The sequence below is a fragment of the Molossus molossus genome, unplaced genomic scaffold (assembly GCF_014108415.1).
Source record: "Molossus molossus isolate mMolMol1 unplaced genomic scaffold, mMolMol1.p scaffold_m16_p_17, whole genome shotgun sequence".
In the NCBI taxonomy this organism is placed as follows: domain Eukaryota; kingdom Metazoa; phylum Chordata; class Mammalia; order Chiroptera; family Molossidae; genus Molossus; species Molossus molossus.
In genome coordinates, this window is record NW_023425352.1 from 23,201,283 (window position 1) to 23,224,165 (window position 22,883).

Consider the following 22,883-nt stretch of genomic DNA (forward strand, 5'->3'; position numbering starts at 1 on the left):
GGAGCTGAGGACAGTCACGTTATCCAAGATGAAGCAATCCTTGGGTGAGTCCGTGTGGGACGGACTGACTGGCAAGGGGCTCTTGGGTTTGAGTAAGGTTGGTGGGTTTGGTTCTGGGATGTAACTAGGGGGCTTGAGCCTAAGAAAATAATCTGGGTTTTTGGGTACAGTTGGAGGGTTCTAGATTTGGGGACTTTGGGATCTAGAGGATTTTGGAGTAAGTTAAGGATTGAGTAGTAACAGAATTGGTGTTTTGGAAAACTTGGGGGCCCTGGATTTGGGGATGGGTCCTGGGTCTATTCTGGGAGCTCTGGGTTTTAGGGGTATGGCACGCTCCCACCCTGTGTTTCTCACTCTCACTAGGCATCAGCATCTCGGGGGGCATCGAGTCCAAGGTGCAGCCCATGGTAAAGATCGAGAAGATTTTCCCTGGGGGAGCCGCCTTCCTCAGTGGGGCCCTGCAGGTGGGTGAAGCGCACCTAGGCCCACCCCTCGGCCCAGAGCTGATTCTGGCCGGGCAGGCTGGTACATGCTCACCTGCCAGCCAGGCATGTTTAGACCAGGTCATGGGAGGAGGCGGGTCAGGCCTGCAGGAGGAGCAGGCCAAGGAAAAAATCTGTCCCCTCATGCCAGCCTGGGCCTGAGGGCGGCCCATCCTGTTCCGCCCCTTGCCCAAGGGACAAAGGGCCATTGTCTGTGCCCCACCCAGCCCCCAACAGCTCCAGGCACAAAAGTCCCATTGTCCATCCTTTTCACCCAGACAGGGAGGAGTGTCCTAGCTGGTGGAGGTGAGAGGTTGGATGCTGGAGTAGGGGGTGACCTGATGAGGGAGGGCTGATTCTCCCACTCCCACTCTAGGCTGGCTTCGAGCTTGTGGCGGTGGATGGAGAGAGCCTGGAGCAGGTGACTCACCAGCGAGCGGTGGACACCATCCGCCGAGCTTATCGAAACAAAGCTCGGGAGCCCATGGAGCTTGTGGTCAGGGTCCCTGGGCCTGACCCACCACCCTTACCCTCTGAACCATCAGCCCTCAGCGATCGGCTCCTTCCTGCTGGCCATTCCCCTGCCCGCTGACCCCTTGATGGTACTCCCATTGATTGCCAGAACCTCACAATGCCCTACCCAACAAGACCCAGCCCCTCCTGCTGATGTCGGGCTTCTCCAGCTGACACCTAGCCCAGTCCCCTGTCCAACCCTCCAGGCTCCTGATCTACCCTGCCTTCCCACTGACCTCAGACCCTCCCACTGACCTCAGAATCTTCTTGCTCTCTCCCAGACCTCAACTACTAACTTTCTGACTCAGGAATCTCCCACTTCTGCTTGCCTTGCCTACTCCCAAAGCTCCACACTGGTGGCTCAGATCTGCTACCTTCCCTCTCCAGTTTCACTAAGGCTCCGCCCTTTCCAGATAAATGGTGTCAAGGACAAGGTGCTACTGGGCAGCCTGTGTCACCCACTCACTGCTCCTAACCTCCTAAGACAGTAAAGGGGTCGAGAAACCCAAGGTCTGGAGCTTGGGATTAGTGGGCACTTCCTCATGATGCCCCCCTTTGATTCTCCCAAGCACGGAGGGACATGGACTCAGTCACTGCATCCACCTCCCAGCCCCAAGCAGTGTTCCGTGCAAGGGACAGGATAGAAGTCTTTTCTAGTTTCTCAAACCCCAAGAGACCGTTTCATGTTATAGTTCACTAGCCTTAGACTTTGTACTGGATTTCTCCTTTCTCCATCTCCTTTTCTCCCCCTAAGACCTCTATGAGGGGTAGGGGATGAGCCAGCAAATAAAGAGGGGGTGGGGGAGGGTCAAACAAGTTCCCATAATCTTTATCCAGCACACTCACCTTTTTTTTTTAAAAACAAAAAAAAAATTTAATTCTTTCCTTTGGGTTTGTACAAGAAATTTACAGTGTGAAAAATATACAAGTGAAAACGAGGCCATAAACCAGGGTGTAGGGAGGGGCCACTTGGTCACAAACACAAATAAACAAGACATTTCTGGGTTCTTCCTTTGGTCTGACTACAGCCCCCTCACCACAGGTGGAAGGCTGCAGAGCTGAAAGCTGGGGATCAGCCCCAGCCCTGTCCCCCAGCACGGGAAGGGTGGGGGCAGGCACATCTGGAGCAGCTGGCGCTGTCTGGCTCTCTCTGGCTTTGGAGTAGGGGAGAGTGTGGAGATGAGGGACCTCTTTCCTCTCCCCAGCCCCCTGGTTGGTTGAGCTGGTGAGTGACTGGGGTGAATGGGGTTGGCAGAGTTGCACTGGCAACAGGTGTGGAGTGAAACAGGTTGAGTGAGTAGGAGCCTCTGGGTGACAATGAACATAGGGACCTCCAAGGGGTCTGATCTTGCTCACCCAAGTCATAGGGCAGCCTTGGTTCTTGGCAGAGGCCCAGATGCCTGGATCCCAGAGGATAAGTGGCTCTGGGGCCCTTAGTGGACCTGAGGCTATTGTTCCCTTTCAGTAGGGCTCCCTGTAGAGCTGGGACACCAAGGGCCCTAGATTTCAGTGGCAGTGATCTCCTCCAGGCAGATGCAGGGGGCTGGTTCGGTCAGGCCCAGGTCAGCGAGCTCCCGGGCCTCCAGCTCCAGGCTGAGCTGCTGCAGCTCCTGCTCCAGCTGCCGGTTCCGACGGTACATCTGGATGTAGTTGTGCTGCAGCTGCTTCTGGTAGCGGATCACCTGCTCCTTCTCTGCCTGCCAGGCCAGCCGTTCTCCTTCGAAGCTGTCCCTTTGCTCCTCACCCCGCCGCCGCTCCTGCTGTAGCTCAGCCCGCAGCCGTTCCACCTGGGCCCGCAGGCTGCCCCCAACCCCAGCTGCCACACGCTGTGCCTTGGCCTCATCACTCTCTGCCAGGAGGAATGGGTCAGCAGTGGCAGGTGGCACAGGGGGTTCCCTAAGTCCAGCCGCCTCGGTGTCCAACTGCCCAGCTTTCTCCCGCAGCCGCTCAGCCTCCTGACGGTGCCGCTGCAGCTCCTGGGAACAAGCCTCCAGCTCCAGCTCCCGTGCTCGGGCTGCCTCCTGGAGACCCCGAGCCCAGCCCTCACTGACCCGCAGTGCTGCCCGTGCCTCCCGCAGGGCCACCCGCAGGGCCACCAGCTCACTGCCCTTCTGCACCAGCTCTGCCTGAGACTCCTTCAGTTGCTGCTTCAGCAGGGAAATCTCGCCTGACTTCTGGCACACCTGGTGGTGGGAGGGAATCAGGAAGGATGGTGAGAAGGGTTCTCCCAAGGGATCAGGCCCTGACATCATGCTGAATATTTGGTTTGATCCTTACACCCATTTTACAGATAGAGACACTGAGGTGAGCCTAGTGACATGTCCAAGGTCACAGATTAGTCAGCAGCTAAAGTGGAATACTGACCCAGATTTTTTTCCTTTTAATTGGTGTCTTTAAACCCCAGAGCTCTGAGGACAGGTTTTGCAGGAGTGGGAGCAACTGAGGGCAATGCCCACATTTCCAGTTGAGGGACACTAGAGCATTCTGGTTAAAAGCACAAAGGAACAACAACAAAAAAATGAAAAAAATAAAACAAAATAAAAGCACAAAGGAGTCAGATTGCCACAGACTGGGTATAATTTTGGGCTCCAGTCTTTCTGGGCCTCAGTTTCTGCACCTCTAAAATAGGATATTACCAGTACCCACCCCATAGGGCTGCTAATGAAAAATTAGATGACAGATAGTCTATGTAACATGCTTAGAATAGTGCCTGGTGCATAGCAAACACTACATTATTATTGGCTGGAAGTCAGTGGGTGGGAATGCCACTGGCTATGGGCACTAGATCAGACTAACGAGGAGACCAAACATGGAGGCACAAGACCTGCTCCCAGAAAGGGAGGTCAGAGGGGGATCCTCATCTCACAGAGGTGAGAAAGGGGGAGGCTCTCTAGAGGTGGCAGGTTCATGGGGTGTTCCTGGGTCCCTCTTTCCAGGGGTTGTTCCTGTAGGATCCTGCTCTTTCCCTTCCTGGTCTGACCTACCTCCCACTTGGTCTCTTCGAGCCGTGGCCCAAGCTCCCGCTGCTCTCGCTCAAAGGTGGCGCAGCGCCGCTCTAGCTGTTCGCGTTCCTGCAGCAGCTGCGCAAAGTCATCCTGCAGCTGCCGCTTCTCCTGCTGCAGCTGGAACACCTGCAGTTGAAGCAGCTGCTGGGCTCGCTGGGCCCGCTGGGCCTGGGCCACACCGTCCTCCCGCAGAGTCTCTCGTTCCCGCTGCCAGTGCCGCTGCCGATCCTCATATACCTGTGGGCGAGAAGGCAGACCTGGGTCCTGGCGGCTCCCCCAACTTCGAGCCCTAGCTGCCCCCAATCACCGACTGCTCTGGTGACCCACTGGGGGGGCTTTGGGCAGCTAGAGTCCACTAAATAATGACAATATGACGATACTAACAACTACTTTTATGATAACAGAACAACAGCAAACACTTAGGTAGGACTTCCTAGGTACTGGGCATTATTCTAAACACTTTACACCCTTTGCCTTACTTAACCCTCATAACTCTAAGAGGACAAAAATATCCCATTTACAGATGAGGAAAGCGAGGCTTGGTACTAATAAGTAGGTGACAGTGCTGGGTTTGAATCCTCACCACTCTACAGCTAAGCCAGACAACTGGGTGGAAACGGGTCACAAGTGCAACCGCCCACCACTTGTCTCCCCCACCCCCAACAGATAGAAATGCTTCTTGGATTCCCAGCACCTCTGGATGTCCTGCCATGCCACCCCCATTATTGCCATTGACCACACCTGGCACATGGTCACTTCGCTCTCGTCCAGACTGTCTCGCAGCTGCTGCAGCTCTGCCTCACGGTCTCGAAGCTTCCCTTCCAGGGCACAGTGCAGCAGGGCCTCGTCCGAAGGGGGCGGAGGGGGTGGGGGCGGTGGTGGGGAGCGCTCCCCACAGGAGATGCTGTCTGGGGAGGCCCGGGGACCGTTGCCCAAGAGGCCTCCAGCCATGCGGCCCCCCAGGGAGCCTGTGCTCTTGCTGGAAGAAGATCGGCCACTGTCCGAGTGGGAGGGCCCAGTAGGGGCTCCTCGGGCTGGCCCTGGCAGTACCCCCCGCCCAGGGCCATGGGAGGGCAGGTGCCCACCCGGGGAGTTGGTGGCTGGCTCAGCACCTCCAGTGCTGTAAGTGGGCAGGCTGGACAATGAGTTTCGGCCGGAGTCGGACAGTGTCCCTGATGGGCAGCCACTGGCCCAGCCACTCAGTGCCAAAGGTTTGTCGGCAGCTGAGGAGGAGGAGGAGGAAGAGGAGGAGGCAGGGCCCCCAAACAGCTGTGTTAGGCTGCCCTGGCTCCCAGACAGTCCGGTGGCCCGAGGACCCAGGATGCTGGGGAGAGATGGCACCCCTCGAGGTTTGGGCAGCACTGGCTTGAAGGCTGTTGGGCGGATCAGGATTTTCTCCATGTTCTGAAATGAGGTGCCACGTGACACTGGGGATGAGCTGCTCAATCTTTCAAAGCCCTCACCACACTCCCTGTCTTCCCACTGGGGTCTCCCATCCCCACATATTACTAACAATTGCTACCACAGAGAGCCTCCTGCGTGTCAGCTTTACGTCAAGTAATTTAAAAAGTTCATCTCTAATCATTATACAGTCATGTGAGCAAAATATTATCACTATCCCCATATTACAGATGAGGAAATGGAGGTTCAGCAGAGTTAAAGGCCTTGCTCAAAATAAAACACACCGCTATTGTATAGCAACAGTATTTTCAAGTGCCTAACATTTATTGAGTACATAGTATAGACCAGGCACTAGGCTAAGCACTTTACATATATTATTTAATTTTCACAACAAACTTATGAGAGCTGACCTATAACCTCCATTTCAGATATGGAAAGAGGCTCAGGACAGTTAGGTGACTCCTTTGAGGTAACATAGCCAGAATGAGGCAGAACTGGGATTAGAACTCAGGTCTGGTGAATCTGGAGCCCATACTCTTTCTTCTAAATCAGCGGTTCTCAACCTGGGGGTCGAACGACCCTTTCACAGGGCTCACCTAAGACATAACAGTAGCAACGAAAATAATTTTATGGTTGGGGGCCACCACAACATGAGGAACTGTATTAAAGGGTTGTGGCATTAGGAAGGTTGAGAACCACTGTTCTAAATAGACCTCCAAATTCCTCCAGCTTCTCCAGGGGGCTCCTGATTCCACCCAGGCCTCAAAGGAAGGGCTGGTCCTCACCTTCTCCAGCTTTCCGGACACAGGAATGAGCTTTGGCGGGGGTCCGCGGAGGTGGGCATTGCGTGCCCGCTGCTCTCGAGCATCTTCAACGTCACTGCTGGGGCTGGAGGGTGACTCTGTCCGGAAGTCCTCATTGATGTAGGTGAAGGTGGTGCCAGGAGCGGTCTTCCTGGGAGGCACAGCTGGGCACAGTGGCTCCCGTGCTTCATAGCCACCACGCAGCAGTCCATCCTGCTGGCGGAAGAAGGTGGGCCCAGGGGGGGCGTGGTGGCGGGAAGGAGCTGGCCCCCCTGGGCAGGGCCGGCCTGAGATAAGGCTGCTCACACTGCCCATGGCTGGAGCTTGTGGGGTAGTGGTGGCCTCAGGAGTGGGCTCCAGTGGCACCGGCAGAGTCTGCACAATGGCCATGGCGGCAGAAGCTCTGGCCTGGCCGGGGGCCTCCTGGGGAACCTGTGAGCAGGGCAGTGGTGTCAGAGTCCTTCCGTCTTGAGCCCTCTCCCTACAAGATCCCAAGTCCTCTCCTGACCCCTGATCTCAGGTTGAACAGCCCCCTGACATCGATAACAAGCCCTGATGCCCCCAAGGCTCCCCCTCCACGGACTGGCATGAACCTGGGTTCTCCCTGGGCCCTAGACCACTGCCCCGCTTGGGTCTGAACAGGGCAGAGGACTGAGTCTACTGAGCAGGAATGATGAGGGGAGTGGAGGCCCGGTGGTTCTGCAGGACCTAGCCCCAAACTGCATCCCTCACAGAGGCCAGGACTCAAGTTAGGGAAGGAGTCTTCTCTACCAGCTCCCAGCACAGGTTCCTGGTCCCCTGGGACAGGTGGCCTCATTAGAGGGCAGTTTGGGCAGAAGCAACCTCAGGGACTAAGTTAGCAACCCAGATGATAATTAGGGAACAAAGAGCCAAGGCCAGGTAGTACCCAGCCTCTCCCAGCTGGGCCTCAGTTTCTTCCAGACACAGAGGCGGCAAGGGTGGAGCCGACTAAACAAGAAACTCAGAGCTCTTAGGGAGCCCACAGGTGCCCTCTGGGGTCTTCTGATTCCAGGCAGATGCATGCTTGTTGCTATGACAACTCCTAGCCTCACCACACCCAATCAGTTGGCTCTAGAGCAGTGGTTCTCAACCTTCCTAATGCCACGACCCGTTAATACAGTTCCTCATGTTGTGGTGACCCCCAACCATAAAATTATTTTCGTTGCTATTTCATAACTGTAATTTTGCTACTGTTATGTCTTAGGTGACCCTGTGAAAGGGTCGTTCGACCCTCAAAAGAGTCGCGACCCACAGGTTGAGAACTGCTGGCCTAGAGGCACCTACACAAGCCTACTGCCAGCTTCTAGGAAACCTTCCAGCTTTAGGTGTTCCCAAGGGGACGAGGGTGGAAGCCTCACCATCACCTCTGGCAGCTGCTTCAAGATCTCACTTCCCTGGAGCCCAGGGAAGAGGGCTCCACCTCCCCAGGCCCTCCTCCTTCCTGGAAGGGGGACAGCAAGCCTCCACCCGGAACTCCCTCCATCCTGAGCAGGACTCAGGCATCTGCTGAAGTCATCATACAGAGCAGGGGCCAGGAAGTGGACAGGGAATCGCACAGGAACAGGAGTGTGTGTGGAACTGAATGTACAGCATGAAAATGAGCACTGTGTATATGGAAACGTGTGGAAAACATCATGATTGAGTGTGTGTGAACAGATATGTTTAGATAGATACATTTCATATATATGGGAGTATGTGTGAATTCAAATGGGTATGTCTTAGAAGAATATGCGTGTAAATAGAGGGTCACGCTTAGAAAGAATGTGAAAATTACAAATGCATATGGAATAAGTGAATTTGTAGTGTAGGATTCTATGAGAGAATCTGTTTGGATAGATGTCCATTTGTATGTACCTGAGTTTACGTGTAGACTCACATGTATTTTACCCAAGTGTGTGAACAGGAAAGTGAGTGTGTACAGTGTGTATCGAGGAGTATGTGTGAAGAGGAGCATGTGTGAGCGTGGGAGCCTGGTGGCAGTCAGGGCCAACTGGGTGAGTGGGAGCTTGGTTTTTGTCACTCACTGGAGATGGAAGAGGAGAGACATTATCTGACTCCTTTGCCTCATCTGCTCCCCTTCTTTCTTACTTGTATTCCATCAAGTCCGCCCCCACTTCGCACTCAAGTCAAAAGACCCTGAGACCCTGGAAGATGTCCAGACTGAGGCAGGAGCTGGCAGCTGGGGGTGGGGGTGAGCACTGTCCACCACACAAATGCCAGCCCTGAGTAAGGTGAATGGAATACCCTCTCTCGGGCCCTCTCCCAGAGCTCCAGAGCATGGAGAAAACAGTGGGAAGAGGCTTCTTAGGGGACAGTGGGGGCTGGCACCTCTGTCTGCATTTCACCACTTCAGTGAGCACAGAGAAAGTGAAAACTGAGGGGAGGAGACAGACTCAGAGAGACAGGGACCCAAGAGACAAAGACTCAGAGGCCCTAGGGTGTCAGGTAGACAAGGAGACAGACCCAGTGAGGCCCAGGTCCCTGAACCCCACGGAGCCAGGGGCCCCTAAATCCAGAAGAGACATAAAGTTAGGCCCTGCGAACCAGACACCCAGGGAGCTGGAGCCAGAGCCAAGCGTCTGGAAAGCAAGGCCTGGCCAGCCTGTCTCCCGCTCTTGGAGCCTGAGAGAGAAGGAGGGGCAAGTAGAGGCTCCATTTTGAGAAATGCGTCTGTGGCTTTGGGAATGGGAACCCCCACTCACCACAGCACTCCTTGAGTGACCCCTCTGGCACAGCAACCCACCTTAGTGGGCTGTGGGGGAAGCAGAGGGCAGTGTTCAGCCAGGACCTGAGAGAGGTCTGGCAAAGGTCCAAAGGTCCACAGACCTGTTTTGGGGGCTGAAGAGTTGGGGAAAGTCTCCCCTCACCAAATTCCAAGGACCAGTCAAGTGGGCTCGAGTCTGGGATCACGAGTTCCCATTCTGCGACAGGAAGCCGGGAGCCCCCATTCCACCCTCCAGAACTCCCTCCACCACTGCCGCTTCCACAAAGTGGGGGCCGCTGTGAAATGCTCCCTTCCCACTATCCCTCCGCCCCGCAGAAGTTGGGGGTTGCGCCCAGGTCGCCTCCCCACTTCGGCCCCCCTCACCTCCGCCGCTCTGCTCCATGCTCAGCCCCGGGCCGCCCCCCGCGCTCCACCGGCGAGCTGCCCGGCTTCAGCCCGCGCGCGGCCACTCGGAGTCGCGGGCCGACCGGGCCCCGCCTCCGAGGCGCCCCCAGCGGGGCAGCCCCCGCCCGACCCGAGTGGGCGGTGCAGCGCGGGGGAGGGGTCCCCGGGGCGTCCCCGCCCCCGGGGCGCGGCCACGCGCAAGCACTCCACGTCACGCGTGTCCGGAGGGGCGCACTCAGGGGCTGCACATCCGGACTCAGGATCCCTCCCTCCCAGGCTGGGGGGTTGTGTATTTGGGGGCTCGGGCGGCTCAAGACTCCGCGGCGGCGGGTCACTCTCTACCCCAACCCCGGCCCCGGGGCCAGCGGCAGCTGGTCATTGTTCAAGCACAAAGGGCCAGGCGCCGCGGCGGCCGCCCTGCCCCCTCCGCTCCTCTGGTCGAAGCGTACCACCCTCCCCCGCAAGACACACTCTGCGATTTTGGAGTCCAGAGGGGTAGGCTGAGGGTCAGCTGCCACCCACTCTCTCCAGCGGCCGGGGCCCTGCGCCCCAGAACAAGCCACGGGCCGAGGCTCGGTCGCTGCCTGCCCCACCCCCAGCGGCTAGGAGGCAGCGCACTTGGATTTGCGAGGGTGGCGCCACCTGGTGGTGCATTCGGAAAACACACCCAGTAATCCCGCCCCCGGACCTGGGCGTGCAGGGCGGGGCGTCCTACCTGACTCCACAGCACAGTACCCTCTCCCCCTCGAGCCCAAGCCTGCCCCAGGGGCGACTCTGTGCTCCCCAACCTTCCCTCAGAGTCATTTGCTAGAAGAGAAGTCACTGTTGGGAGAGGCAGCCCCTGGCCCTCCAACAGTCCCTGGGGTGAGCAGGTTCAAATCCACACCAGCCTCACAGCAGACAACATTCCACTGTCTGCTCGGGGTCAGGAATATTCTTACCATTTGGCAAAGAACACAACCTTAAACACCCACACGACCTTTCCCACCTTCAGTTTCACACAGCCACACATCAGAGCCTCATTCATCACATGGTTCCATGTTCCTTCTTTCCATAATCTTCCTAGCCGACTCACACAGAGACACCCTCGGAGTCACAAAACTACTTGTGCACAGGCTTTCACAACTCGCAGTCCTTCGCACCCAGTAACAATCTTAAACACACTTACTTAGTCTCCTAAGCATCTTTCACGCATTGACGGTCTTATTTACAGTGACAATTTCTTACACGTACACACATTTCTCAAACATTTTATCACACATACTTTCCTGTAGGGGTCTCTGTGACCTGGTCAGGTCGGCTGATGCCAACACCCTTGGGCAAGGACAGCCTCCTGCCACCCGCCCCCCCCCCCCAACACACACACCAGAGCCAGGCCTGCCAGAGCTCCTCTGCCCTAGGAAGAAGCATTCTCCACCCCCCCCACCCCCCGCCCGCCCCATCCTCCCCTTCCAGGCCACAGCCCTGGCATGCTCTCAGCTCTATTTTTAGCTCTATGGAAAGGGTTGTTTTTCTTTCTTTTTCCCTGGAAAGGGAAACATAGCCCAGCCACCCTCAGGCTTACCCCAGACCCTCAGCCTCACAAGAACAGACGGAGCCCCACTCTCCAGTAGAGACCCCCTCCTCTGGCCTTGCCCTGATCCCAGCCTCCTGGGGCACCAGGAGCCTCCTCCCCTTTCTGGCAGCGTGCCCAGAAGCTCCAGCAGCAGCTGGGCTCAGCGTGTGTAGGGGTGGGGGGTGGGGCAGGGAGGAAGGCTGATGTCCTCTGCCCCCAGCCTCATGGTGGGGGTGGGGGTGGGAGTGGTGGGGGGGGCTCGTCTTCCCGCTACCTGAGGGGTATAGGCCCACTCCAGTATTGAGGAGAGGGTTATGTTCCTGCATTCTCTGGGGGAGAACTCCCACTCTTGCGTGAGTGGGTTCTCTGCTCCTACCTTGGGGGAGGAGCTCCCAGTTCTGCAAGGAAGGGTCTTAGTAGGAAGGGTAACGACGGGCACTCAGGCAGCAGCTACCCAGGCCGGAGGTATGGGGCGGGGAGCGGGCTGCTGTCCACTGCCATCAAGTATAGCGCCCTCCTCCGATACCTTCAGGGATGAGGGCACCATGAAGGTGTTCGCGAGAAGGAAGGGTGTGGAGCCCAAGTAACTCCACCCCAGTCCAACAGTCTCGGGTTCTCCTGCGCTACTCGGACTCCAGGGGGCGTTGTGCTCCCATTTCTGGAGGAGGGCTTATCACCTCTCTAGGCGGAGAATGGAATACAGCCCCGCAAGGGACCGCGAAAACGGGCCCTGGACTGGAGAGAGACGTCCTCACCCTTATGCGGGGGTGGGGAGGAAGCACACTCCACCTGTCTGCGATGTGATCATGTGCTCGGCGCCTGTTTGTGTCTTAAGTCTTCACCTGCAGGCTGCGGGGAAGCAGGAAACTCGGGAAGTATCCCACCAGGCCCGCCCCCATCGGTGATCGGTCGGCGCTTTTCTCCCACCCCCGTCAATTACGAGACAGCAGTGGTCCCTGCCCGCTGGGGTCCGCGCGGGCCAGTGGCGCTGCTTCAAGGAATGCAAGAGTAACGCATTGGGCACGTCTTTTCCTGAGTGCACGTGTGTTCGTGTGCAACAAGTATGTGCGTGGGTCTGTGTGCGCGCGCGTGTGGGCCCATCCGTGTGAGTTTCCGTGTCGGTTCCCTGTTCAGACACTTCGCCTGCGCCGGGGAGTGGGGACCCCTGCCTCATCCCAACCCCCAGCTTCGCCAGACGAGAAAGTTTACTTCGGAGCCGGGATGTGCCGGAGGCGCGAGTTCCTACACCGCCGCAGCCCCACCACTTACCCAGTGCCACCTGCGCCGCCGCTCCAGCTCCTGCCGGGCTCCTGCTCCAGCTCCAGTACCTCCCTGCTGCGGATCCACCAGCTCTCAAGCCCGCTCCGGGCTCCGGGCCCCCGCCAGGTCCGGCCTGGTGCAGTGGAGCGGGGCGGGGCCGCTGAGGCCGCGCCCCCACCCAAGGAAGGGAGTGGTCTGCTCAGCACCCCCCTCAAAAGCCAACCCAGAACCCAGCCCAGCAGTAGCTCGACGGTGGCCCGAGGCTGCTCTCTAGCCTCTGACTTCACAGCTTACTGGATTTGGCTTGCTTCCGACCCGGGATGGGGCGAATAGCACGTGACCGAGAGCTAAACTACATACCTGACTGTCCTAACCAAGCTGGCTATGGGGCTTTCCTGCTACCAATCCCTGCTCTGTAGGGAGCCGAACCTGGTCCACTATCAGCCCACTCCCCAGACACAGGGAAAACCCCTGGGAAGCAGACAAAGAAGGCTCCGGTTTCACCAAAACAGACCCGCCTCTCCTTCTCCCACACTTAGGGTTGGGGCTACCCAAGCAGAACCAGCACCTAGCTCTCCCTTGGAGTAGGTGTCTGCCCAGGTGAGCAAGCCTGACAGTTCTGGTTCCCATACAGAGCATAGCCTGGCTTCCCTTAAACTCATAAAGTTCCACCCACAGTCACAAACAGGAAGTTGGCCTGTATTGCAGGGAGGCACCTAAGGCTCCCTCCCTTCATGGCACCTAAGGCAGCCTATGGGAAGGTAGACTGTGATGTCTACAGGTATCTGGGCCACATTTGCAGCCTTAGTCCTTGGACAGCAGGAGTCTGGTGAGTTTAGTCCCTTCTCAAACCCATCCACAGTAAAGCTGCTGGACCAAAGCAGCCCCCTCCCAGCCACATGTGTTACTGAATCTGAAGAAAGGGCTGCAGATCCAGCTGAATCCTGCTTGGCCAGGCCCTTTCTGAGCTCTCAGGGAGATTCCTAACATCCAGTTGGACATAGGCAGAGTACTTTGTTTCAATCCACTTTGGCTGGGTACAAGGACGGTGGCTCCCAGGGATCCCTCACTGCTTTCTAGGCTCCAGGGACTCCTGAACACATTTGGGGCTCACCTTGACATGAGGAGTTTGACAGTTGTGGAATGGAATGTGTTTGTATAAGGTGTGGGGTTGGGGGTGCATTAGCTTCCCCTCCCTCCCCATGATTCTGGTTTGTGCTCTGTGGGGAGTCTGCTAGGAGAGTGGGGCAGGACAAACAGACAAGTCCTCTATCCCCAATTCACAGAGATCTCACAAAGCTCCACGGATTTCCTGAGAAAACACCAGGCATTCTAGGGAGACCAGAATGTGGAACTCACATCCTTATAGGTAGGACTGACTTGGTGGTGTGCATCTGGAAGGCACAGCTGACGTTCAGTATTTTAGACCTTGGATGAGGCCTAAACCAGCCAGCGGCTGGGAATGATTACAGCAGGATTAGGAGGCCTGGCTCCAGCCAGTCTGGGAGAGACCCCCAAGAAGGGAGGCCCTGGAGGAGCTCTCTCCTCCCTTCCCCCAGGTTCTTCCGCCACAGAAAACAGCTTTGCTCCAGGTCTGTTTCAGGAGACAATTGTAGCCATAGTTCTCACACATTAAAGATCAGGGACCCGTCCCTGCTGAAGGGTCCCACAAGCTCCTTCTTAGGTTGACAGGGAGACCTTGATAAGGCAGCCCTGCTTCAGAGCAGGTAACCAATCCTCCAACCTTATATGAGGTTCCTTTCTCCCCAGTCCCCTCAGAACATCTTGTATTCTCAACATGCTTGCTGGCAAATCTAAAGGGAAACTGGGACTTTAGGATATCAGAGGAAGTGAGATGAGTGTGTCATCATTTAGGAATAATTCTGACAGGGTCCCTGGATAACATATTTTCCCACCTTCTTTAGGGCTTTTTAAAAATGAGGAATCCTAGCCCGGCTGGCCAGTGTCGCTAAGTGGTTAGAGCATCGGCCTGTGCACAAAATGGCCATGGGTTTGATTCCCGGTCAAGGGCATGTACTTGGGTTGCAGGTTCGAATCCCCGGCCCTGGTCAGGGCACGTGCAGGAGACAACCAATCGATATGTCTCTCCATCTGTTTCTCTCTCTCCCCACCTCTTCACTCTCTCTAAAAACCAACAGAAAAAATACCCTCAGGTAAGAATTAACAAAACATAAAAAGAGGAATCCTATACCTCTCCTCGAACTTCCAGAATCAGAAATGTCTGTGTGTGTGTGTGTGAGGACTGGGGCGATAGAAGGTCCTAGTTTTTGCTTTTTCAAACAAGAGTCCTAGGCATTCTGACACACTAACATAAGAGAAATGCTGAGAAGGTACAGGAGGGTGGAAATGGACAGGGGCCAGATAAGAATATGCTGAGCCTGAGTCCTCATTGAGAGGTCAGTGAGTGGCTCATATCACAGAGGAACAGTTGGTTAGGCAGAGCCTAGGCATGTGGCCTGGTGACCTACACCTCTGCCAGGGATCACATGAAGATCCTTGGGGAAAACAGGGCTAAAGAGGCACCATCCTGTTTCCCTAGGCCAAGAAGAGGTGTAAAGGGTGTGTGTGACGGCCCTTTAATGCTCCTGCTTCTTTGGGAGCACAGCCCAAAGACTAAGGGTGGGGGAGGGAACCCACCCACTCCCAATTCAAAGTGAGAAGAAAATCCAGTTATAGACTGGGGAGACACCTAGTGGACAAATAAGCACAGAAACAAAAGCAATGGAAAAAATTTTTTTCAGTAAAACTTGGAAAGGCTCTACAAAAAGCTATGGCTCCATTCACTAAAGTGGTCAGAGGAAGCACACCATACAATCAGTATCCAGGTGGCAGGCACTCTGGACTCGCAGCTTCCTTCCATGGCTCTCTGGCCCCGGTATCACAAGCACCTAGAATCCAATGACAGTGAATGCCACCACATAGGAAGTTCCAGAGTGGGGAACAGAGGAGCTTGGTACCCACCATGCCACCCTTTGGTTCCGAAAGCCTAGGCTAGAATTTTGGCAAGAAGTCTCCTATTCTCCAGGTTCAGGGGGCCTGACTCCACAGCTTTTAACTCAACCTGCTCATTCCCACCTCAAGGCCTCTATATTTACTTTTCCTTCTGCCTGGATCCCTTTCTCCAGATGTTCACATGGCTCACTACTAGTTCTTTAGGTCCCAGTGCAAATGTCCTCTGCTCAAAGACCCCTTTTCAGACCTTAATCTCAACTAGCCTGTGAACACTATCGCATTACTATTTTATTTTTCAAATAGCATTTTTCACTAACTAAAATTATGTTTTGTGTTTATCCATTAGCTTGTCTTGTCCCCCTACCAGACTGCATTTTCCGTGGAAGCAAGGACCTCATCTGTCTTGTCGTACTGTAGTCCCAAGACCTAGAACAAAGCCTGGCACACAGCAGGTTCTCAAATATCTGCTAAATTGAATTCTCTCACTAAGAAACCCTGTCCTAGGCTACGCTATGCCTCTCAGACTGAGAAGGGCCCATAGCTTAAAACCACAGGACAAAGGCAGTCCTAGCATAAAGAAAAAGTCTATGCCCCAGCCTGTCCTGTCAGGCTTGTTCCAGTGTCAGGCTCTGTACCTTCTTCACCTTGAAAGTTTGGAGGGGTCTGGCTGGTAGGGGTTGGGGGCTTCACCCGAGCAAGTCTTAGAGTTCTGGGACACAGCCCCCTTTTTGCCAGACGAGGGCTTTTTGGCCTCTAGCCCATTGTCGTCCTTGATCTTCTTGAGCCGGGCCTTGCTTTTTGGTGGTATGGAGAAGGTGAGAGAGTTCTTGTTGAATTCAAGTGGGAAGACACCTACGTCTCCATCAAAACGGTTCTTGGACACCTGCAGATATCGTTTCCCTGGCCCAGTTACCAGCTTCCTGTCCTGCAGGATCAGAACATTGTCCGCTTCCTGGCTTGCCTGAGGGGCAGGGAACAGAAGATGAAGGAGCAGTGAAAATACATATGAGAGAGCAAAAAAAGGAAGGTTGAGGGTTCAGGGAGAAGTGGCAAGAATGGGAAAAGGAAAAAGTACGTCCCTTTTCATCAAAGCTCTATGAACTATTGACCATGATGCTGGGGCCACTTGAGTTTTTCAGTTCCTTAACAATCTTGCTACTACCATCCCCAGATTTTGTACCTGCTATTCCCTCTGCTTGTAACACTTCTCCTGCACAGCTCACCACCCGACTCAACCCAGCTTCTTATCACTGAGGTCTCAGTCTAAATGTCACATTTCATCAGAGACCATTCTTGATCCCTAAAAATAAAGAAGGCACTACTATCTTTCCACTTCCGTGTTATGCCCTTCCCTAGTTCCATATTTGTTCCATTGTGGCACACAGTCTGTGCTCCTCACCCTGTATTCCCTGTGCCCAGCCCAGGCCTGGCATGTAAAGGCATTCAGTGTACCACAGGAAGCTCCAGGATTAGGCTGCTCCTGCTGCCCAGAAGGCCCTCCCATTTAGTTATTAAACACTTTCTGTTGGCCAAAAGGGCAGAACTCAACCCAACCTTTGCTGACACCTCCTCTAGGAAGTCTCCCCAGATGCCCCAGGATGACTCAGATGTCTTTCTCTTTGCTCTCCAAATACCTGTGCTACCTGGCATAGCTTTTACCACACTGAGTTGTAATCACTGTCTCATTGTATTCCACAATGAGAGGATGTGAGCTCCTGGAGGGTGAGGAGGGCAAAGGACCAACAATTATCAGCATTTGTATTCCTCGTATCATGGCCCCAGCTGCCTCTTCCAGCTGAAGTCAAGAGTTAAGTAAGGCTGACTGAGGGCTATGCCTGGACACACCTGCCTCCTCTACTTTCTAGAGCTTGGGCTCCTCTAAAGGTCACTTACTTTGGCTGAGCCAAAAATGGATGCTGTCTGCAGTTCCTTATCATCATCCTCCTTCCGGGGATGAATGACCAGTGTCACATGGCAACTACTGTCTGTCGCAAACTTCCGAAAGGCCCCAACGATGTAGTCTTGAGCTGCAATCCTGTCCCCACCCAAACAAAGCAAAGAGGTTATCAGACACAGACAGAAGGACAAGAATATACACATAACTCTTGATTCAGTCACATCTCCACAAAGCACACAACCCCACTCTACTTCCCTTTAACCAAGGACTTAGTTTCCTGCTGCCACACCCCACACCTTTATAAAGACAGAAATACACATGGGTGGGATACGTCTGCACACGTATCAGAAAACAAGAGAGTAGAGTGTATGTGCCTAGGGGCCAGCTGCCTGAAAAGACATGTGTGTTCAAGTGAGTTCAGCTAGAGAAGAAGATGTCACCTGTCTGTGGACAGCTGCTCGTGACCCATCATGAACTGCAGATTGTCAATGACCACGTGACAAATGTCATAGACATAGACTGCATGCTGCATTGTGTCTATTACAGTCCTGGGAAGAGGAAAAGGCAATGAATTCAAGAGTCAATTACAAGTAGTCTCCTGTCCATCGCAGGCAGAAAACCAGCATCCTAAGAACTCTGTTGAGGATCTGTTCTCCTGCCCTCCCATTCTTTGAAAAGCCCAGGCCTGGAAATCTAACCTGATGCTCTGTTGCCCATGGAAAGTCATAAAATAGAGGGGCAGGTCCTCAAAGCGGTCGGCCCACTCGTCGTATCTGTCCAGTTGCTCTTCCAGCCGCCCCACAGCAAACTGTGTCAGCATGATCCGGGCTAGTCTCACGTTGCTGATCTCAAAGCTACCCCATAGTGTGTTCACTCCCTGGGTACATAAATCCAGGGCATATTCACTGATGAATGTTGTCTTTCCACTGCCTGTTGGCCCTGCAAGGGGGTTGAACATAGTTCTGGGTGAGGGAGAAAAGTCCTACTCTTGAAAACAAGACATGGAGCAGGGCTTCAAAGTTGGGAGGGAAAGCCTTCTCTTCAAATTTTACAGTGGCCCAAACCCACATACTTTTGTCACCTTATCCTCTGCCACCACCCCAAGCAGTGATTTCCCAAAGGGTAACCTGTAAAGACTGTCAGCTCGCCCTTCCGATGTCCCTTCAAGAGACGATTGAGGTCCGGGAAGCGGCTCCAGCGAACGCCAGCTACCTGCTCCACATTTGACAGTTCTCCTAGTACCTCTTCCCTAAGCTGCCGGAAAGACACGATGGACTTGTGCCAAGCGGGCAGGGCAGAACGAAGAATTCGAAAAAGATTTAAGCCCTTGTTTACGGCCTCCAGGGGACGGGGATGTTGGTCCCCAGGTCGCACCAAGGAGCATCGCTTGGGGTTCAGTTTTCGGGCAAACAACTTGGCAGCTTCCCAGGACCGAAGGTCATCCCCCAGCCAGAGCACAATGCGTCGGAACTGTTCAAGGTAAGGGAGCAAGGCAGGGGGTAAGCAGGTCGTTCCTCGGGGAAGGGCAAGAGTGGGCAGTCCTGTGGATTGGTTTAAGGCCAGGCTATCTAGCTCACGACTTGTCAGTACCACCTCAACATCTCGACGACTGATCAGCGGTAATCCAAACAGATTGTGGTAGGCACCAGGCCGAGGAATGGTGGTCTCCACATAGTGCACTCCATCCCCTTGGCCTTCAGCCCCTAGGAGCTTCAGGCCTCGTAATCCCAAACCTCCAGGGGAGAACCAAGGGAAGACAAGGCTTCGAGCAGGTCGCAGATACCGCACACTGAAACGCTTGAGTGTGTCATCTGCCACTTTGGTAAGGCCAAACATCACACGAGCCAGCTGGGCTTCCTCTGGCTCAGGCAGCTCCCAGAGAGGTATTGCTCGGTCCCAGATCCTCCGGATCTCCTCACTGTCTTCAGCTCCTGGGGTTTCACTAAACAGGATCCCCTCTCTATCTCCATCCCGGCGCCCTTCCACACTGGCCTGGAAGTCTTCCCAGCTCCCCTCTGCTAGGCTGGTCATGCAGAGAAAGCGGCCTGTGGTCTTGTTAATGTAGAGGCTGAAGGAACTGGTAGCACCAGTCTGGTCCTTGAGCTGCGAGTCCCCCAGAAAGGGGCTGGGTGCCTGCAGGCAGCTGTGGCCATCCTGGAAGGGAATCCCATGTGCCCGCAAATATTGGCGGATTTCAGTTACAGTTACAGGCAACACTGGTGCCTCCAAGGCAGGGAGAGCCTCCTTCCTGTATCGTCTTCGAGGAGGGCCTGGGACCAAGCTGCGAGGCAGGCCCCTCCGACCCATCCACTTTCCACGAAGGGACAGCAGGATACGGAAGGGGTACCCACTTCGGAGAAGGACCCACATTCCAAGTCAAATGGAGGAAGTCCCTACTTCAAATGTCTGGTTCAGGAGCCTTCACTAGGTCAGACCCCAGGGATCTTCCACTCTTAAGAGCTCACGCTGGGTGGCTTCTCTCTTTCTTCAAACTTATCCCTCATAAACATCTTCCTGAATCCTCTTCAGCCCTTCTACATTGTTACTTTCATCAAAGCCCATCTGCACGACCCTCTCACATCTCTGTCCCTCTCTCTGGCTCCCTACCGCTCTGGTCCTTTACAGCTTCTCCCATCGCAGCACCTCACCGATTATGGTTTCTCCAGATCGTCTCTCCACCACTACAGCCCTCCACGGGGTCTCTTCGTCGTCCTTATCTCTGCTGTCCTCTGCGTCCTTTCTGTAGCCCCTCTGCTCTAGATCCCCAACTAGTGGTCCTCTTCGCTGCTCCTTCCCTCAAAGGGGGCTCGGCACCACTAGGGCTCCACTCGGCGGCTCCCGTCCCTCTCCGCGCCACCTCTCCATCCGTCGCGTATCTTCCCTCCGCCCGGCTCGCAGCTCCCCGCCGTCCCGACCCAGGCAGCGTGTCACCACTCTCGTCTCACGACTTTCGCTCGCAACGTGGGTCACTCGCACGCGCCACCCGCCAGGACCTCGGAATCAAAACTCTCCGCGGCTCGTGTCCCCGGAACCGGAAGCCTGGTGTTAGTCCCGCCCCCTCCCCTGGAGACCAGACGCAGCGGCCTGGGAGCTGGAGCCATGACGGCGCGCGGGACTCCGAGCCGCTTCCTGACCAGTGTTCTCCACAACGGGCTCGGTCGCTACGTGCAGCAGCTGCAGCGTCTCAGCTTCAGCCTCAGCCGCGACGCGCCCTCGTCCCGCGGCGCCAGGTGAGCCGGCGAAGGGTGCGGGGTGCGACTCCGTGCCGAGGGCGCCGGGTCCGGGGTCACCGTGCTCACCTTTCTCGGGTTCCTTAGGGAGTTCGTGGAACGGGAGGTGGCCGACTTCGCCCGACAGAACCCAGGGGTCGTAATATACGTGAACCCACGGCCGTGTTCTGTGCCCAGAATCGTGGCCGAATACCGTGAGTGGAGCCGGGCCGTGGCTGGAAGGCGGGCTGCGGAGCTGGGGTGGGTAGGCCTGTTTCCGTCGTCCGGTCTGTTGTCTGACGGGCCCGCCCCCTCTCACCCCCATCTTCCTTCTGCCAGTTAACGGGGCTGTGCGCGAGGAGACCATTAACTGCAAGTCGGTGGAGGAGATCACGACGCTGGTGCAGAAGCTAGCAAACCAGTCGGGCTTGGACATAATCCGCATCCGCAAGCCCTTCCACACGGACAGTCCTAGCATCCAGGGCCAGTGGCACCCCTTCACCAATAAACCGACAACGTGGGGCGGACTGCGCCCCCGAGAGGTCCAGGATCCTGCCCCAGCCCAGGTGCAAACGCACTGAACGGTTGCTCCAACTCCAACCCCAATGAAGGTGGATCTTTCTATTTCGATTCAGGGGATTACAAGTCCAGGCAGACAGATGGAGCCCTTGAAAGGGCAAGTTGATGCCAAAACTTTTGCTTGGGATAAAGAAGAGCTGCCTATTTTTGGTGCCCACTGTGAGGGGCATTGACTTTGTCTCTTAATTCTTATCCAGTTGACATTCCTGAAACCTGAGAGCCTTCTGGGATCTTACCGGGTACTCCTTTCTGAAATTCAAATTGATACTAGTGATATCAAAGGAAGGGTTTGAAGTGTTTCAAGACTGGCTTCTCAAGAATCCCTGATGTCCTTTTTCTTTTTTTTTTTCTAATATTTTTTTTTTATTTTAAAGAGAGTGGGGAGAGAGAAAGAAACATCCATTTGCTGTCTCCTGCAGGCTCCCTATTGGGGATAAACCTGAAACCCAGGCGTGTGCCTCTACCAGGAATGGAACCAGCGACCTCTTGGTGCATGGGATGACGCTTAGCCATCTGATCCACACCTGCCAGGGCCCTGATGTCCTATTTCTGCAACCACTGAGCTAGAGAGAGCTATCACCTTTGCTGTGAACCTGGCATTGGGCTAGGTTGTGTGAATGTGTACAAATTAGAAAACAGGTTAATAAACTTGTTCACAGTCATATTTGAGGTCTTCAGAATATGTGCATGTTTTAAGTATAACCCTACTTTTCATTATCATAAAACCAGAATGCTTAATGTCAAAGGCCATGTAGTTCATCTAGGCCTGACCCTTGGAGAGGGTGATTCTCAGGCTGGCTGATAAATGGGCAGCATCTTCTAGGGACTTAGCTAAAAAAAAAACAAAAAAACAGGGGTGGGAGTTGGGGGGAGAGTGGTGAAGAGCCAGGAGGTAAAAACCTAGAAACCTGTGTGTGAATTCTTGACCCACTGTACTTTTGTCATGCTTATCCCCATGATCAATGAATAGTGAGAGCCTTAACAAAGGCCCTTATACCTGCCCTGGGCAGCCAGGATGGAAGCTCAGGATCCCAATGTCCTCTGCAAATGGTTTTATGGGGAGCAGAACCAACCTTACAGCACCTTTTCCATAGGCTCAGAAGCCTGTCCCCTGATGATTAGGGGAAGGCCAGTTTAGACCAAGCAGACTACTCATAGCCATGGGGAGAAGAGGGTTATTTATTAACCAATGGGGTAGAGGAGCTGAGCCCAGGCTCCTCACTATCACATGTCCGTTCCACCCACCTGGTGATGAGTGGGGGCATTCCTAAAGAAGTGTAGCCATTTCACAATAAATACATTCATTGTTGGGGAGAGGATGGGAGAGGATGGGTGAAGGGCAGTAAAAATCCGTGGGATTCCACGTTCTCAGCTACAAAAATAACAGTCATCCTCACCCAAGGGAATGGGAGAGCTCAGTCAGGATTTGATTGTCCCATATGGGCCTGGAGACTTCAGAGGCCCCTGGACCCTGAAAATGCCCCGGTGAGGTAGGACAGGGGTGGGAGCCAAGCATCCAAACTCCCAGCCTCTGCCCTTTGCATAGTTCCAAGAACGGGCTTCATGTGCCAGGTGAGACATCAGATCTTTCTTCCTCCTGCTCTAGTCTAGGGGTAGCAAATGCTTGGTCCCCCAAAGGGAGGCTGGCTCATTGAGTGCAGTATGGGTCACCCGTCCTAGGGAAGTGTCTGCAAGGACAGCTAAACCGGAGAGGGCTTTCTGAAATGCCCATGGACCAAACCTGATAGGTCTGAGGCAGCAAGAGAAGACTCATAAGGTGCATGTGAGTGGAAATGTAAGCCTATGTATGTGAGGAACATGCCTAGAACTCTGCCTCTTGTCACTCTTGAGAGTGACCAAGGGGATGAGGGGGTTGACTCATAAGGGCTGTACATTAAGGGAGAAGAAGAGGGGAATGATGCAGTCTTACCTCCCACTACTGGCCTGTTCCCAAGTTCTTTACAAAGAGGTCACCATAGGGGGCTGGGACTAGGAATGAGGACTAGATAGGATGGGATGTGGCAATTGGGAGGGTACCCAAAGTCCAGGAAAAGGGGTGAAATAATGCACCAGAAG

At 54.7% G+C, this 22,883-nt stretch overlaps 3 protein-coding genes across 6 annotated transcripts; 1 reads left to right on the forward strand and 2 right to left on the reverse strand.

Moving 5' to 3' along the window:
• Positions 1-1,891: 1,891 nt before the first annotated feature.
• Positions 1,892-9,370, reverse strand: LZTS2 (leucine zipper tumor suppressor 2). 2 transcript variants are annotated; one of them, XM_036266050.1, is made up of 5 exons: positions 9,314-9,370; positions 6,187-6,636; positions 4,742-5,404; positions 3,980-4,237; positions 1,892-3,178 (listed from the first exon to the last, which is right to left on the reverse strand). In XM_036266050.1, the coding sequence occupies exons 2-5, from the start codon at positions 6,592-6,594 to the stop codon at positions 2,495-2,497; spliced, it is 2,013 nt and encodes a 670-aa protein (XP_036121943.1). In that variant the 5' UTR covers positions 6,595-6,636; positions 9,314-9,370; the 3' UTR covers positions 1,892-2,494. The 2 variants fall into 2 exon arrangements, with proteins under 2 accessions (XP_036121943.1, XP_036121944.1); XM_036266051.1 differs by lacking the exon at positions 4,742-5,404.
• A 5,578-nt stretch (positions 9,371-14,948) lies between these two features.
• Positions 14,949-19,992, reverse strand: TWNK (twinkle mtDNA helicase). The gene is made up of 5 exons (XM_036266019.1): positions 18,147-19,992; positions 17,718-17,958; positions 17,460-17,567; positions 17,016-17,157; positions 14,949-16,083 (listed from the first exon to the last, which is right to left on the reverse strand). The coding sequence occupies exons 1-5, from the start codon at positions 19,387-19,389 to the stop codon at positions 15,763-15,765; spliced, it is 2,055 nt and encodes a 684-aa protein (XP_036121912.1). The 5' UTR covers positions 19,390-19,992; the 3' UTR covers positions 14,949-15,762.
• An 80-nt stretch (positions 19,993-20,072) lies between these two features.
• Positions 20,073-21,469, forward strand: MRPL43 (mitochondrial ribosomal protein L43). Of its 3 annotated transcripts, XM_036265857.1 has the most exons (4): positions 20,073-20,249; positions 20,337-20,443; positions 20,568-20,839; positions 21,227-21,469. In XM_036265857.1, the coding sequence occupies exons 1-3, from the start codon at positions 20,119-20,121 to the stop codon at positions 20,807-20,809; spliced, it is 480 nt and encodes a 159-aa protein (XP_036121750.1). In that variant the 5' UTR covers positions 20,073-20,118; the 3' UTR covers positions 20,810-20,839; positions 21,227-21,469. The 3 variants fall into 3 exon arrangements, with proteins under 3 accessions (XP_036121750.1, XP_036121749.1, XP_036121751.1); XM_036265856.1 differs by having other exon boundaries at positions 20,568-21,469; XM_036265858.1 differs by lacking the exon at positions 20,568-20,839 and having other exon boundaries at positions 20,105-20,249; positions 20,337-20,489.
• The last annotated feature ends 1,414 nt before the right edge of the window (positions 21,470-22,883 follow it).

Bases quoted from the DNA above. Each gene is read 5' to 3' on its own strand.
- TWNK (XM_036266019.1), bottom strand. From the start codon at position 19,389: ATGTGGGTCCTTCTCCGAAGTGGGTACCCCTTCCGTATCCTGCTGTCC. The intron at 17,568-17,717 runs GTTAGATTTCCA...TCCTCTTCCCAG, and splicing joins CATGGGCAACAGAGCATCAG to GACTGTAATAGACACAATGC. The intron at 16,084-17,015 runs GTAAGTGACCTT...CCTGCCCCTCAG, and splicing joins CCATTTTTGGCTCAGCCAAA to GCAAGCCAGGAAGCGGACAA.
- MRPL43 (XM_036265856.1), top strand. From the start codon at position 20,119: ATGACGGCGCGCGGGACTCCGAGCCGCTTCCTGACCAGTGTTCTCCAC. The intron at 20,250-20,336 runs GTGAGCCGGCGA...CGGGTTCCTTAG, and splicing joins CCCTCGTCCCGCGGCGCCAG to GGAGTTCGTGGAACGGGAGG. The intron at 20,444-20,567 runs GTGAGTGGAGCC...TCCTTCTGCCAG, and splicing joins CAGAATCGTGGCCGAATACC to TTAACGGGGCTGTGCGCGAG.
- LZTS2 (XM_036266050.1), bottom strand. From the start codon at position 6,594: ATGGCCATTGTGCAGACTCTGCCGGTGCCACTGGAGCCCACTCCTGAG. The intron at 4,238-4,741 runs GTGTGGTCAATG...TCTCGCCCACAG, and splicing joins GCGAAGTGACCATGTGCCAG to GTATATGAGGATCGGCAGCG. The intron at 3,179-3,979 runs GTAGGTCAGACC...TCCCACCACCAG, and splicing joins TCGAAGAGACCAAGTGGGAG to GTGTGCCAGAAGTCAGGCGA.